The sequence below is a fragment of the Onychostoma macrolepis genome, chromosome 05, assembly GCF_012432095.1.
Source record: "Onychostoma macrolepis isolate SWU-2019 chromosome 05, ASM1243209v1, whole genome shotgun sequence".
Classification (NCBI taxonomy): Eukaryota; Metazoa; Chordata; class Actinopteri; order Cypriniformes; family Cyprinidae; genus Onychostoma; species Onychostoma macrolepis.
The window spans coordinates 15,768,780-15,786,325 of NC_081159.1; the positions used below are offsets into that span (position 1 = coordinate 15,768,780).

Genomic DNA, 17,546 nt, shown 5'->3' on the forward strand with positions numbered 1-17,546 from the left:
GCAAGCTTGTGGGATTAATTTGGCTATTCGTGGCTCGCACTCACTAGGTTTCTATCCAACAATTTTTATGGAAATTCAGAATTTAGAAATCGTGAATGTAAAAGCTTGATATGTGCATAAACTCCAAAATGCACAGGTGGGTTTTCTCATGTCAACAATCACAATTGAAACATTCAATTTTTTACAAAAATAATGACATTTAGACTATTTAAGCATGTGTTTCTGAACTTACTCACAACAAAGATGCCAATAGAGAGGCTTCTTCAAGTAGCGTGCATAGTTGATAAAAACACATATAATGTTGCACATTCTCTTTGTGAAACATTTGGATGGAAACCCAGGTAGTGTCAGCCTATTTAGTGTGTGAATGCTTTTCCAACTGGGTCAAGGTAAAATGCACACATACACACACACACACACACACACACATTGTCTCTGTCATTCAGAGAACATCTATGCAGGTGATGCAGTGCTGTGTATTGGTTTGTGATTTATGCTTTCACCACCTTCATCCCTGCAATGATTTCATCCTGGACAAAACCCTCCAGCATAGCATGCCCACTTAGATGGAAATACACATTTGTGCACACGCATGCACAGAATCAAGTGACAAAGAAATCATTATGCCATTATATTCCATTTATTTCTTTAATAGTTTATTCATTTATTTTTATAGCATATATTTATTTATAATTTACGTATATCTTTATATATTATTGCTGCATTGGAGCCTTAGTCAGTATAGACTCTCTCTGCCATTCCCATAGAGCTATAGATCTCCTCCCGCATGCTTCAGAATACACCTCAAAAATATTGGGTGCAAAAAAGAAACAGTCTGTTTCTATACACAGCTCGTAACACTATCTAGCCATTCTAATGATGCATCGTAACATGCCTTTGTCTGGAAATGCCCATAGTATAAAATCACTATTTTTCCTGTCCATTACAGAACAAATGCAGATAAACAACACAATTCAGTTTTTTTTTTCTTTCTTTTTTGTTTTTGGCAATCAATGTGTAATTCTTTTTAAATAATGGCAAAAGCTACACTTCATTGTGTGAAATACATGGATGCTGCAATATCGATATTCTGAGATATGTACAGTAATGAATGGGGGGGTTGGTGAAACAGAGGAATCCTGGGATTTGGACTGGGGACTGTGGTGTGTCAATGTTGGTTTTTGCATGAGGATGGAATCTCTTATGGCCCTCCAGCAAATGAGGGGGTGGCTTATCAGTACATGAATGTTCGTTCTCTCTTCTTGCCTTGTGTACTTAATAGCTATATCTATAAAACTATGCAGAAAGAGACAGAAAATGAAAGAAAGCAAGTGGGGGAGAGGCGTAGAGGTGTCTGTGCTGAGGTACGGTTTTATACTCTTTTGTTTGTCCTCCTTTTTTCTCTTTCCAGTTGTTCAAAATGTGAGGGATGTCTCAGCATTGACCCTGGAGAACATTTTTCATACTTTACAATGCTTCTGAGTCACATGCTGAGCTGCCCTTTAGCTACATCCCTCCATCTTTCTATCTCTTTTGACATCAAGCAACTCGAATCAGATTTGCTTCTTAAATTTCTCTTTTTTTGTCGGAAGACTTTTGTTGTTAAGCAGGGCTCAGGGATATCAGTATGTGTGTGGTGTAAATGTGTTTGTCTATTAAGTATGAGTATGCTCTGTTCCCCAGCGCTTGTCATTAAAGTCCGAAAAAGCAGTTTTATTTTCCATAAAGTTTAGAATGCCAAATCTGATTTGCTCCAGTCCTCCCTTTTCCTTTTGCTTTTTTGTTTTCACCCTACCCCTCTCTCACCCTGTCCAAACTATGCATAAAATTTGCAATGTCATGTCTGCAGCACAGGGCGTGGCCGTCGCCTTGTCAGCCACTCCCAACCTCGTCTAAGCCCCTCCCCTATTCGCTGTCAGACATAGGCCGATTCGCTAGACTGGGTGCGGCCCAGGTTGGGCACAGAGGAAAGGTGGGACACATCCTTTTTCCGGATCTCACAAATGGACTTCCTGCGAGCCTGGACGCCACGGATGGCCGTCTTAATCTTCCGCCAGCCCAGATGGTTGAGCTCAGCCAAATTTAGCACCACGCAGATCCCGCTAACTGCGAACATGAACACCAGGAAAACTGTCTTCTCCGTGGGACGTGACACGTAGCATTCGACCTCCTTCACACAAGGGTAGCGGTCGCACTCAAACATGGCAGGAACGTTGAATCCGTACAGGAAGTACTGGCCGGCGAGAAAGCCGATTTCCAGAACGTTCCGGAACACCACTTGTATGACATAGAAGCGGGAGATGCCCTCCTGCTGACGGATCTTGGCACTTTTGGAGTATGTGACCCCTTGCGGAATGTTGGGAATGTCTTTCAAATCCAGACAGTCGCGGTCATCTTTGCTTTCCGGGTGCACCAAGATACCGTTGATGTTGCGGAGCTTGCGGCCCACCCCGTGTCCGTGTTCGATGTACGGGCCGTGCAGGAGGGTGTAACTGCGATCTTTGTGCTTGGCAGACTGGTGAACTGAGTAAGTGATAAAACAGAGGCTGGGCGTACACACCAAGATGATCTGGAAAACCCAGTAACGGATATGGGAGATGGGGAAGGCTTTGTCGTAGCAGGCCTGGTTGCAACCCGGTTGCAGCGTGTTACATATAAACATAATCTGTTCGTCCTCGTACACCTTCTCTCCCACTATACCCACGATCAGGATCCGGAATATCACCACCACTGTCAGCAGGATCCTTTGGGGGAGAGAAAAGAAGAGACAGAAAGAAAGAGGAAAGTAGTGGTAGAGACGGGAAGGAAGAAAAAGCGAGAAGAAAAAAGGATTAGTTAGAGTTCATTTTTTCATTCAAAGGCACAGTGCTAAACTGCTTTTCTAACTCCCTCTATCTCACAAACGCAGACACGTGCACAAAACACATGACAAAATAGTGAGTAATTACTGTAAGAAGCAGAGTTAATGCAGGCATTTAGCATTTCTAAATTACCTGCTACTCATTTTATGCTTTAATTTGTAATTATTTGAAGTTAAAAAAACGTTTCTGTTTCAGCTTGATATGAAAAGTAAGCCATTCCTATTTCCCCAACATTCCATATTTTCACATTTTTCATTTGAACACTCTAGTAAAAAGTAATATATTTAAAATCCATTTATTTCATACTAAGTATAGTTCAAATCTATTAACATATTTACTGCTATATACTTTGAGACTTCCTGATATAAAAATTATAATAAAACTTTATTTGGCGTACAACTTGTGCACAATGCACATTTCTTAATATTAAGTCTAAAATGTGTTTTAATGTCGCTTTTGATGAGGATTGTATGATCTTTGAATAATATCGGTCTTTAAATGCAAAATATTTAAAGTGTACCGCAAGTATATACTTGCAATGGTCCCACTTTAGCACAATCAAATATACTAAGTATGTATTTAATTGGACTTCAGCACTACTTCCGCACAATTAAAGAGCATTAGGTACAAAATTAGTTGTTCCGATATAGCAGACGTGAAGTATACCGGTCTAGTATACTAAAAGTAAAATTGCAGGGCATTTTATTAAGTACATAAATATGAAAAGGTATTTGAAGTATACTTAGCATGAAATACATTTATTTCAAATACATTTAAGTATATTTATTTTTCACTAGGGCAGCCTGACTCTGTTCAACCAATGTGATTTTTGTGGCAGGGCTATCAATTTGTATGACTAATGGCAGATGGGTAACCTGTTTGACAAAGTATCATTAGGTGTGTTTGACTTAATGTGATGCTGCACAGACCAAAAAGTAAAAATAATTTTCATGTAATCTTAATGTTATATTGTATAATAAAACTGATCAAAAATGTAGATCCCACTTCATGAAGAATGTACAGGTCTGAGCAGGGTGTGTTACATGCCTTTATTTTAACGTGTTATTTTATTTTTTCCCCAATTAATATGTTAAATAAATAACCCTACTGTTTATTTGACAAATATTGCATCTAATCCACTTCATCTGCACTAAAGAAAGCAAATACCATGTGAGGGTCACTACAAGAAGCAGAAAGTATCTGACCTGACAGCTTCTTTTTCAAGTCAATGTGACAAATCTTGCCGATCTGTAAGGTCAGCCACAGTTGAAGTCAAAAACATCTAATATTTTGGCTAATGCATGGAGACCTGGATATGACATGCTGGGGATAAATAAAATATATTGTGGCCCCAAATTAAGAATTAGTTCACATGACTTAATTCATTCCTTTGTTTTAGTCAAATCGTGAGCACGTTGTACTACTCTGTTCCTTGGTTTTAATTTGTGTAAACTGTGGCAATAAAACAAGGGACAGAATTAATATATTGTGGGAATTAATTAAGTCAATGTGGCCACAATTTATCTAAAATGAGGGGACAAATTCCTAATTAATTTTTTTTTACATTTTCTGTAAGTGATGTGCAGAGCTCTGAACTAGTGGCACAGAAATTACACACTTCATGAGCTTCATTGATATTGAAAATATCTATGTAGACCATTCAAGAACAGCTTCTATGTTTTAACATTCATTCACGTGCGTGCAGGCATATGTTCCCTGCTGATGATAACTGGGGCATGCTGCATCAAGGCTATCAGAGTTTGTGTTGGGAGGCTGTCCCCATCTCTGCTCTCTTATCAGCTCTTTGCAAGCTTAAATTGGAACTCAATGAAAAAATTTATGAAGAAACACACACACACACACACACACAGAGAGAGAGAGAAATCAACACACAAGCACAGACTCAGACACATCTGATCATGGTGGCAGATAAGAACAGAGGAGATGTGTGAACTCACAATCACACATGCAACATACTAATGTGACATACGACACACAATGTGAGTGTCATGAGGAGAAGGACAACACCTTGAAGCTTTTACGCATGGGACTCACGTGAGTGTGCCATTTAGAGCGAAACATCTCCACCCTTCTGCCTCACACACACTGCCTCTCTCAACAGATGCAGCCTGAGCACACAAATCTTCCTCAGTCTGTCTAGCTCTTTTCCTCACACACACCTACACACACAGATCCACACACACCCTTGTGCTGAGACCGTCCTTCACTCACAATAACCTTGCTCTAGTACCAGCCATGACGTTATTTCATTGCAGGCTGGTCTTGATGCATGAGCACATACATTTTTTCTCTCTCTCTCTCTCTCTCTCTCTCTCTCACACACACACACACACACACACACACACATAGTGTGAGCTATATAATACATATACAGTACCAGTATTTTGCATTTAGTATTAAGACTTATAGGCCCAGTTTGACAAACGGGGGCCTTAGTTAAATTAAGGTATTTAAGCAACTTTTGCAAAAATGCCTTATTTTAAAATATGTCAGAGCAAGATATTTTCAGTTGAGACAGCTCAAACATGCATTTTAGTATGGGACTAGCTTAAGCCTTGTCTGTGAAACTGGGGGTTACTCATAAAGTACTTCATTTAGGTCCTGTCGACCGAGTTAAACTACTAACTCCACAACAATGGCATTTTCTGTTCATCCTTAAAGAATGATTCATATAGCCCTCAGTCCAAGTCCCTCAGCTTATTTTTTAGCATTGGGTGGTGTAGCTTAGTAGCTGAAGATCTGTTGCTAATGAAAAGGTTGTATGGGGCGATGCTTGAAATATAAGTATGTGCCCATGAGCACAGCACTTAACCCCAGCTTTCTCTACGGAGACTGTCCTTGTAACTGAATATAGTGCCATTCTACAGTACACTTGCATAAATTTGTAGAGACATTGAGCATCAGCCCTGGTTGTGTGGCAATTAATAATAAAATAATTGTTCTTTTCTATATTTTATATTGTTGTTATTCAGTTGGTATATTAAGTTTTTATGCTCTCACCTAGGTTCATTTGTTTGATTAAGAAAGTAAAACATTAATATTGTGAAATATTATTAGAAATGAAAAATAACTTTTTTTTATTTTCATAAGTTTTAAATGTAATAATTCCTGTGCGGCAAAGCTGAATTTTCAGCACCCGTTACAGTTGTGCTGCTTTATATTTTTGTGGAAAATGTGTTTTTCAGGATTCTTCAATGATTTGAAATTTTAAAAGAACAGCATTTATTTGAAATACAAGTGTTTTGTAACAAAATAAATATCTTCACTGCCCCTTTGATCATTTTAATAAACTCTTGCTAAATAAAAGTATTCATTAAAGAAAAAAAAAAAAAAAGAAAAAAAATTCAAAGGTCCCCAAACTTTTGAACAGTAGTGCATTTTACTGGATAGAGAGTAATAAAGACAAACTGGTTTTGCTTTCTATCAATGGTGGAGAGTCTTAAGTGAAGTTTCCTCCTTCCAGACTTAATTAAGCATAGAAAATGAAAGTGAGGCATTCCTGATTCATTTTCAGAAATTCATTTTCAGAATGATAGCTGTTTATTCAATATTAGGGCAGTTATGGGGAGTCAATGCAAAAAAATAGACCGGTTTTTATATTGTACATATTTGTATACTCTGAAAGTTAATTTGATGAAAAGTTAGTCATTTAATGGCATTATTCTCAATTCTTCAAGTGTATGCATAGTTTATTGCCTAAAAAAGGAATTTGAATACACACCCTTTTACCTTTTTCTCTTCTATTTCTTTGTCTTCAAATCAAGATTCACGATGTTGTGATTAATTTCATAGCTGGTTGATTAGGTTCATGGAATAGAATTCTTCATTATAGAATTGAATATTTTAAAATCGCTACAGAGAAAATGAATTTGAAAAGAATAATGGGAAATAGTTTGTGCTCTGAGTCAGACAGACTAATGTTAGCTCAGTGCTGTCTAGGACGGTTAGCACTGGTTTTAATGGACATATGGTGAACATTTGCGCTGCACTAAGTAGGACAGTTATGACTCTTGATCAAACTCAACAGCACTTTACTGTAGTATAACAGCAAGAGATGTTTCTCAGTTCAACCAGCAGACGGTGTAACCTTTATTTAACACTTAATGATAATTACCGTAGGATACGAAAAAACTAACGTTAGTTCTTCAGCACTGTATCAATGACCAAAGGCCCTGGTGGGTCTTTAAATTAGCAGCACATCCCCCACTCCCTGCTGCCGTTACTATAGCAACCACATAGTGAACCACTCAGCACTCTGCACTGTACCAGAGAGAGAGAGCGATAAGGAAGGAGGGAGGGAGAGAGGAATGATTGATGGAATATTGGGAAAGAGAGGAAAGTGTAGAGCCTGGAATGAGAGAGAACGAGAGAAAGTAGGCGTACCAAGGGCACAGGAAGGAATAAACCTACATACTAAAAGTGTGGAAATGGGGGATGATGAAAAACACATAGGGAATGAGAAAGAGAGACATTTCAAGGTGAACTCAAGAGAGAAAGAAAGAGCATGAATATGACGAGAAAAGGAAGGAGGCAAGCGGAGACAGACAGATGGGCAGAGGCAGACTAGAGGAGCAATGAGACAAATAGACAGATACGGAGAGACAGATGGAGAGAGACGACTGGGAGCAAGTACTAAGAAACAGCATATTCAGGAAATAAAACCTACTGAAAGGACTCCTTTTAAAGCACCTGGTGTGTGTGCAGTAACACGCATATTGTGTATAGCGTGTCAGTTTGCGGCAGTGTAATTTACAGTGAATGGAGTGTGTGTGTGTGTGTGTGTGTGTGTGTGTGAGCAAGCAGCTGGAAATGTGTACGGTACACTGACTCTCTCCATGTTTGGACATAAGACTGTCAAGCTTTCTGTGCTTTTTTTGTTTCTAAAGTCACACAGACCTTTAAACACATTATTTCTTTATGTAGTATGTATGCCCACATTCCATTTCTCAAGTTTTTTTAATCCAAAAAAATATATAATAAATATATAAAAAATAAGTGAGTTTAAGCTTAAAAGGAAAACAAATTATCATTAATACGCCATTGGGGAAAGAAAAATAAATTAGTTTTTTTCCTCAAAGAAATGTTTCTTGATTTAAAAATGTTTAGATATATTTATACTGGAAAACAAGACAAAAATACTTTTTTCAGAGTACATGCAAACACACAAGAATAGTATATAAGTATTTTATTTCCCAAGTATACTTATACACACACGAACCAACAAAACACAATTTTATTTGGGTGAAATAACGCTCCAAAAGTTTTGTATTTATTTTTACATACCAGAAAGAACAAGAAAAGTTTACTAGAACTAACAGCATCTTCTCACATCAATTATTCATGAACTTTGAGAGCTTTTCTGAGATTTTCAGCTCACTTTCTCTGTGTCTCTCTACATATTCTCTCTTTCTCCACATCAAAACACACTCGTTCTTCAAATAAACAATGTCCTTGGTAGGAAAGCATCTCCTTGCCATGTTTTTATAGCTGACTATCTCATCTGATTTTATACAGCTGACCTGACCTGTGTCATGTGTCCCGGTGCCCCTCTGCCTCTCCACAGAAGCACCTGATATGAAGAACCTGTGCTTGTTCTCATTTATGCATGGATCTATCAAAATGAGTGCATCACAGTTGATGTTTTTATTAAAAAAAAAAGAAAAGAAAAAAAAGCTAATTGTAATGTCTTTAACCTTTTTTACCTTTTTTTTTTCTTTTCTTTTTTTTGAACTAAAAAATAAAATAAAGATATTATAAACTGATTCTCCAAACGAGGGCGTACTCAAATGTCAAATGAGGTTTTATCATATTTAAATAACTGCTGTAGACACACTTGTCTCCAAAGGATAGCTAAATAAACCACAACACACACACACACACTTATTCAAACATGGAAAACGAGGACACCGGGACAGATATGTGTTTGCAAATGACTATCACTCTAGAGATTTACCTCACATGCTCTCTATCTCTTCCACTAACTCACTCGCTCTCTTTCTCCTTTTCTGTCTCCTCTGTGTCAATAAAGACTTCCTACTTCAAATAAGATGCAGCTAATGCCCTACATCCTAAATGAAAAAAATGAAAGAAGACAAGTGAAGAAAAAAATAAATTCCCGAGAGACAAAAGCAACTAAGTAGATGAAAGGATGAGAAAATAAGATGTAATGTTAGTTGTATGCATGCACCATGACTTCAGAAAAATAATTTGTACATAGACTTTATCAAAGCATGCTGAGCTACTCACTCACAATGTCTGTATGTGTATGTGTATGTGTGTGTGTGTGTGTGTGTGTGTTTGATACAATAAGAAAGAATGAAGGGCTGGGATTTTTACTTTTAAACAGTGTTCCTGTAGTTCTGTCAGTTCAGCATGGTGCTCTACTTCCAGGTTACACCTTAATACTACATTTCTAAAGTTAAGTTTATTAAGGCTTTAATGCTCACAAAGGCTGCATTTATTTGATCAGAATACAGTAAAAATAGTATTATTTAGAAGTATTATTACAATTTAAAATAACTGATTTCTATTTTAATAAATGTAATTTATTCATGATTGCATTTCTCCAGTCTTTAGTGTCGCATGATCCTTCTGAAATCATTCTAATATGCTGATTTGGTTGGGTGCTCAAGAAATATTTCTTATTATTTGCAATGTGCTGCTATATTCTTGTGGAAACTGTGATGCATTTTTCCCATGGATTCTTTGGTGTGTGTGTGTAATAATAATAAAATAATAATAAGTAAATAAATAATTGTATTGCATATGTACAAATACCACATTTTTTTTAAAGGAATGAGGTTAGTGATAAATTTCTAAGTAATTAGTATAGTTGCTAATAATTAAAGTTGGAGACTTCTTAATTGTAAAACTGAAACAAGAATTTTCTGTAAGTCTGCTTTGAAATAATATCTTTTAGAAAATGTGCTATACATGTACTTACATTGAATTTAAATATGGGGCTTGTTTATTTCACTCCCCTCTCTAGTGCTGCAATAAAGATTGAGTGATATATGAACACATTACTCTCTCTGCTTCCATCTCACAGGTGACGCTTAATCATCTGCATTTGCACAGGAGGTGTGTGCATGTGCGTGTGTGGCAAGAGATTATGAAAGATAGAAAGAGAGTGATGATTCTTTCTATATTTAATCTGTGAAAGAATATTAGTAGATTTTAACGTGACTATAACCGCAAAACATAAGGACGTGTTATAATAATGAAATGTGTATGTTTGTTCTGCTGACCCATATGTTGTCCAGACCAAACAGTAAATGGAGAATGGTATAGATTACACTGTTGTGACCACTCAAAACAATGACGGAAAGAAAATATTGACTAGTTGAAACTACAACATATCAGCTTTCAACTGCAAGCATGCACATACAGCCACACATACAAGTGTTTGCCTGTGCTTTTGTTAGGATCAATTTGGTAAAGAAAGATCAAACTGTTCTGAACCATTTAGACTCTCTCCCAGCGAGAAAAAGAACAGAGTGTGAGTGTGTGTGACAACACTCATAAAGCCTGAGACTGAAAGTGGCTGAGCTGCAGTGTGTGTTTGTCTCTATGTGTTTTCTGAGGGAGGGAGGGAGGGAGGGAGGATTGCAGCAGCTGATGAATGATAGTAGAGGCTTTATTCATCTGTTCATTCATTTATTCATTCTGTCGCTATGATTCCGGCCTCAAGTGCTTGATCAGACCTCAAAGGGACAGAGAGAAGAATACTCTGATTACCTCACAAGCTCACACATACATTAGCAGACACGTGTTTTCAACTACACAACACTGCCATGCAAATTCCAAAACAGCTCCACCGTTTGAAAAACAAGTTGTGTGTCTTTGCATTAATCTATATGTGTGCGTGTGGGTCTTGTTTTGTCTACATTGTGTGGATCAAATGTCCCTATGTATAGTACAAAATCTTTAAAAAGAGTCAATTGTCTCGACGAGAAAAAGACTCAATAAACCCACTAAATAATGTATTTATGAAAAATTTAACATGCAGAAAGGTGTCCATAAGGGTTAGGTTTAAGGTTAGAGGAAGGAAAATATCATTAACTCAGTGTGAAAACAACAGAAGTCAATAGAAAGTTCTAACCATAATAGAATAACAAATGTGTGTGTGTGTGTGCGTGTGCGCACATTTTTGTGACAAATGAGGACATAAACTTGTATAATGACAAGGGTATGACATAGGTATTACAAGGAGAAGGTGACTTTTCAGGACATTACCCCATGTCCCCACTTTCCAAAACGCTTATAAATCACACAGAATGGAGTGTATTGAAAATCTGAAATAGCGCAAAGTTTCCTGTAAGGAGTAGGGTTAGGTGTAGGGTTGGTGTAGGGAAATAGCACATACAGTTTGTACAGTATAAAAACCATTTCGCCTATGGGATGTCCCCACTTTTCACAAAAACAAACATGTGTGTGTGTATGCATTTCCCTCATATATAGAGTTACATAATGTATGAAACAGTTAGCTAACCTCAGACAAACCCACATTAAGGATTCATTAAACGATGGCAAGTCAGCTTTCCATTTAGTGTCAGATGTTTTGTGATCGATTGATGTTAAGTGATTGACTGCTGGTTTAAGCAGTGTTGGACTGATGGAAGTTTATTACATCACCTAAGGTGAAATGAGTATTCCTTTACATGCTGAAGATTCATTAGATGAAAAAACACTTAAAGACATCTATTGAAAGGCATGTTTGACAAAATACTAAATAAGAAAACAATTTGACTCAAGCTACCCCCCCCCCCCTCCCTGAAAACTGTAAAGTTAATACATAAAAGAAGTGAAAAGACATTGACGATGAGATGCCTGATAAATTGTCATTTTATGAGGAAAGTGTTGTGATTGACTAAATTACATGAACATGTTTTTTCTCAGCATCATCGCTTAGAATGCAATTTTCAGTATGTGTGCAGAAACAAAATACATACACTTAAGTGTCCTGCACACACTCACTTACATGCCCTCTGTGCCACAAACCTCTCACAGACAGGAGAAGGACGTGCCCTTGATGTGAGGCTACCTGCAGTTAAGGTTAATGAGCACAGCAGAGAGTAGTGCTTACTCAAGTCTGGCACACACACACGCACACACACACACACACACAAATGTGCACACTTTAAGCTCCCAATCTCAACATGCCTTCATGACACACATGGTTATTGTGGGTGGGTGTGTGTTTATGTGGTAATGGGACTGTAATATTCTTCCCTGATTTGTCAATATGCTTTATATCAACTGTTCATTTTTAGCAGCCATCTCTTGATTAATACTAAATCTCTGGGTCTGAGACTTTAAAGCTCATAATACAGCCTATTGATTACTGACAATTTATTTTGCATTAAAGAGAGAGACTGAGAGGAATGCATACAGTTCTAAAATGACCAAGAACATATAACTATATTATAACATATAACATATATTATATTTTTATATATTAATATTAATATATATTATAATTGAAATGCAATTGCATCCATGCTGAATAAAAGATAGATAGATAGATCTATTCTTCATACATTAAATAGGTTAATTTATACAATGTGAATACATGTAAAAATGTATTAGCACATGTAGAACTTAACATTCACCTAGACTGACCTAATGCATTTACTGATGTGATCAAATTGAACCTTCATATATAAGGTTTTATCAGGGTACAGTCCTTTTGTGAGGTGTGTGTGTGTGTTGCACTACAGCTCTTACCTGCCGATCATAGTAGAGTGCTGCTGCACCGCAGCCTCCAGCAATCTCTCCAGTATAGTCCACTCGCCCATGATTCCGCGTTTATAGCTCTCACTCCTGCTCTGACCTTCAGTCTCAGCTGTCACGACCTTTGCCCTCGGCAACTCTTCCAGTGTCCCTCTATTGACCTTTGATGGGATTCTTGGGGCTCCTCTTGAAGCCGCAGCTGTGTGCGTCTGAGCGTGTGTGTGTGTCAGGTTAGCGCTCTAGTGCAGAGATGAGCTAGTGTAGCATCTGCAGCAGAAAATCTGATGATGCTGAGGCTGAGAGACTTCAACCATACTGCATCTCTCAGTCTCTCACACACGCACACACACTGGCCACCTTCACTGTGTTATCTCTCTCTCAGGGTGTAGAACGCTCTACCTGCTCTTGCATCCTGTGCTGCAAATATACACTCTCTACACCTATCTGACCTTTTCTACCCTTTCCTCCACATGCACACTCAACTCAAACTCACACACACTCACTCACTTGACGGTCACTGCGGGCTCTCTTTTCCCATTAGTTGAGGTGAACGCTAAAGGAGCACACATGCAAGAGCACACGGATGATGAAGCGGGTCTCTGAATCTCATAGCAACGCCTGAGCGCACCCTCGCACACACACACAGACACATACACACACTATCGGCAGTGCTCCAGTGTGTGGCTGTGGCAGCAGCAGCAGCGGCAGCAGCAGCAGACGAGGATCATCAAGGTTACGTCCGGTTGACTGATGAGCCCGTGATCATGTCTGCGGCAAAGGGCTCAGTCTTCTTCAAACCTCATCCTCTCTTTTCTCTCTCTCCTGCTCGCTCTCTCCACACCTTCCCCGTTCTTTTCGTCTTTGTGCTGCACTGCTGTTGCTGCTGATGATACCTTTCCCTCCGCTCCTCCTCCTCTTCTCTCTCGCTTTCCCTCTGTTACATGCCGTAAGCATGCCACCCTCCCTCCTCCCTCCCTCCCTCCATCCTAGACCTGCTCTCCTCTCCCCTCCCTCTTCTTTCTCTCATTCTTCTCTGCTCTGCTGACTGTTTCACTTGTGCTGCTGTTCAGAATATGCCTGCTGCAGGAGCCAAACGGGTTCTAATCTTGTGCACTTATCTCACCACATACACATTAATAATGACACATCCTCACTTTCAGGACCTCTTTTCTCCCCCCAAATTTTTCTTTTTACTCTAGTGTCAAGAGGATTATTGGGGAAGGGTAATTCTGCACTGCCTAACCCATCTCTCGCTTCCTCTCAATGTAGTCAGCTTACTACTATCACACCTATTCTTCTCTTCTGTTCTGAATCCTTTTCCTCCCCATCATCTCTATCCAATCCTCAGTGTGTGCCACATGCCTCTTTGGAATATATGCTAAAAATGTGTAAGCGATAATGTATAGCCATTACTGCAGAAATGGTTTGAGTTAAAATTATTTTATAACCTTTACCAGTCATGTCATCCTAAAGCTTCCACTAAGAAAAAATATTGTGCATTATAATATACTAGGGATGGTAAGATTCAATGATTCACATTGGTGAATCGGCATAAAAGTTAACGATGCAAAGATTTAAAAAGTGTGCATCGGATACAAGTTGCCATTTATATCGCGATGCATCGTTTCTAACATATTCGTAAAAATGATTTATTTATATATAATTAATAGTAGTTCTGTCATGACAACTCTCGGAGGGTTTAGCATGGTAATGTACATGGCAGTATTAACAAAGCCACTAGAATGCAAGCCTGCAACCATTAGCCAAAAAAGCATAATGGCTAATGCTAACAAAAAGGAGACCAGAGGCCGTTTTATTTGAATGGATGTCAATGGAAGAGAGGCTTCACTACGCTGAATAAACAGCTTTTAGAGGAAACAGCTCATCAGTTAATGAATCGACAGCCTATTGGCTAATCCTCAACAGTTTTACACTAAGCAATACTATTGGATTGAACTATTTTTAGAGTTTACACTGGAAAAAATTCCATTTTATAAGAGAAGTCACAGACTTTTTGCGACAGGTGGGATTCAGCTTACGGCATTTCACATTCATTCCTATGGTATCCGTAAATGGCGATTGAGCGTCGCCCAACAAGGCTGTAATGTGATTGGTTATTACAGCACATGTGATCCAAGTTAGCCTTTACACTTTCTCCAGTAGTAAGTAATACTATGTAATACAGACCCTCTCATCTCACATAATCTCTGGTATTAATGTGTTTGGTCTTGGCGGAAGAGATCTACTATGCTGCTGCTGCTGCGGCAGCAGATACATCAACAACATGCTACTGTGTGTAAGAAATATTACTACTGCACATATGAAATAACCCCCATATAGCATACATGAATCACCACGTAGCAGATCTATACAGGTGGAACTGGGGAAGGTGGAGGGTTTCTTAAGCGCACTGCAACTGATACAACAAACACTAGCCAAGTATTTGAATGTTGAGCAGCAAGCTCATTGTCTGTTGATACAAAAGGAACCAATCAGCTGCCATCTAGACAGGGCTCGACAGTGCGATCATTTCACTCGCATTTGTGACTAAAAATAGATGTGTGCGAACTGGAAAATGTATTTAGGAGAATGAGTGCAAATACAATTATAAAATACAAAACAGCCTGACTTACACAGTAGCCTATAACAAATGTATTAATTTCTTTAATTTATTTATGGAAAACAGCGATACAGCCTCATACGATTATTGAACTTTAAAAAGGCAACGATTTAATTCAAATGAGCACAGATGAGAAGAAAGGTGGAACGAGCATAACACATAACATTAAATAAATATGTTTGGTTCCAAAATGCTATAAATCCATTTTGATTCATTTGAGTAAAAATGTGTTTTCTTTACCAAGAAAGTGGCAAGATGAAAATCATTATTTTCTGTTTCAAATTTTCACATAGCATCTTTAGGTTATAATAACATTAAAAATTCAAATCCAAATTTTGATTTTCAAAGATTTATTATAAAAACTGGTTATTTTTTCCCCCAAAATGCAATAAATCCATGACACTTTTTATAAAAGTTATTTTTCATATTGAAACTGTTGATCCACATATGACAGCCTCTGAACTTGGTCAATACTAATCTTATAAGGCTACAGGCACTGGACTAAAAATTCATCTTGTTAATGCTATAAATTAATTACAACAATAAAAAACAATTTAATCATGAACAACAATATCACATTAGACCACAGAAATTCCAAAATTACATTTCCCTTACATTCAACTTCCAAACGTGCATTCATCTTTGCCATGTTACATTCATTTAGTTGACTAGTGCTATACAGTACCCTGTATTAACAAATCATTAATGGCATTAATAAAAACACATACACTGACAAGCTACGCAATATCGCTTTCATAATCGAATGCGATTCATCTGCGATTATTAACGCCATATTGCGTAGCTTGTCAGTGATCTACGGCTCTGTGTATTAAATGCCGCTCCATCTGAAAGCACGTGATGGAGATCACAGAACCAGCTTTACTGACAAGATGCGCATGACAATCACATGCGATGTATCGTATTTTTGGTTTGTTTGTTGATCACAAAGTACAAAGTAGATGAGGAAAACTAGGATGCCGAGTGTATTCAAAGCGCCGCCATTACAGTTTACAATGCGTGGAATGGTGCGCTGTGATTGGTTGCGCGGATGTATGCATTCTGCAGAGAAGGGAGACTGGCATTTGTCGCGGTTTGGGAAGATTAGGGAGAAAACATGACAGAATAACATGGCGGATATCGCATTTTGCGTAAAATTAAAAATTGACTTTTACCGACCAGATAAAATACTGATTTTGGAGGACACTCAATTTTTTTTTAAATGGCGTTTATCGCGTTTTGGAACCAAACTCTTCATATTTTTAATCAGGTTAGACATGAATTATTTATCACTCAAACCCCTTTCTCTGCCTGTCCGTTGGTCTCGCATATCCGCCATTTTTTTGTAGTTTTTAAACACTTTTTATGCGTATTTGTAGTTTGTAGTTTGCAATGTGTTGTGGGGCAATATTAGCCATTGGAGTGTGCATTGATCTGCACTTCGAATTTTAATCTCAAGTAGTAGACCATCCGGGAACCTTTGGCATACTCTTTTCAACATATGATTTGGGACATACTAATTCTATTTTAGAATACTATTTAGGACGGATAGTATGCGAATTGGGAAGCAGCAACACACTCGGCACTAGAGGGCGCTGACGCTGTGCCGTTACCCCAACAACCCTGTAAACACAGCAGCTATGTAAATGTTTCAAACAGTCATTTAGCCTAGATATTTATATTCACATTAGTCTTCACCATAGCACCAATGTTAAGTTAAGTTAATACTTAAAGACTTAATGAGCTATTTATTTTCATACTTGGCCTATCTATATACTGTATTGACCGATTCATTATTATTGTTCGGTAACAACAGGTTACATTAAAAGGATAGTTCACTCAAAAATGAAAATTCTGTCATTAAAGGTGCTGTATGTAGGATTGACACCGAGTGGTTGAACTAGGTATTGCAGTCCAAATTCAAAATATTGGAGACGGTTTTTTTCACCCGGCCCCTCCTCCTCAGACTTGACGCACAGGCAGGTTGCCAGATTAACGACATCAACAGGAACGAGAGCACATGATGATGAATGAAATTAAACACGTTGTGTTTTCCGCCAACTGGCAACCCGCGGTGCCGAAATACAATTGGGTAAACTGGCAGTGGGCGGGTTTCACAAACCATAACAAACAGAGACATTCCGACATTTTGTTGTTGTTACTTGAAACATTGATTTAAAGTGTCAGTTATTGCATTATTATTTCAGTCAAACCTATAAAACCCTTTGTTACCCCAAACTACATATAAAAGCCTGATCAGTGGCATAAAAGTAATCAATGCAGCTACTTAATCCTTTGCTACTCATTAACGCATG

At 38.1% G+C, this 17,546-nt stretch overlaps 1 protein-coding gene across 1 annotated transcript; it reads right to left on the reverse strand.

Moving 5' to 3' along the window:
- Nucleotides 1–635: 635 nt before the first annotated feature.
- Nucleotides 636–13,513, reverse strand: gjd1a (gap junction protein delta 1a). Its single transcript, XM_058774745.1, has 2 exons — nt 12,609–13,513; nt 636–2,744 (listed from the first exon to the last, which is right to left on the reverse strand). The coding sequence occupies exons 1-2, from the start codon at nt 12,677–12,679 to the stop codon at nt 1,916–1,918; spliced, it is 900 nt and encodes a 299-aa protein (XP_058630728.1). The 5' UTR covers nt 12,680–13,513; the 3' UTR covers nt 636–1,915.
- Nucleotides 13,514–17,546: the final 4,033 nt, after the last annotated feature.

What these genes read in the sequence shown, in the direction of transcription:
- gjd1a (XM_058774745.1), bottom strand. Translation starts at nt 12,679, where the DNA reads ATGGGCGAGTGGACTATACTGGAGAGATTGCTGGAGGCTGCGGTGCAG. An exon ending in CACTCTACTATGATCGGCAG is followed by an intron (nt 2,745 to 12,608) that starts GTAAGAGCTGTA and finishes TCTCCCCCAAAG; the next exon opens with GATCCTGCTGACAGTGGTGG.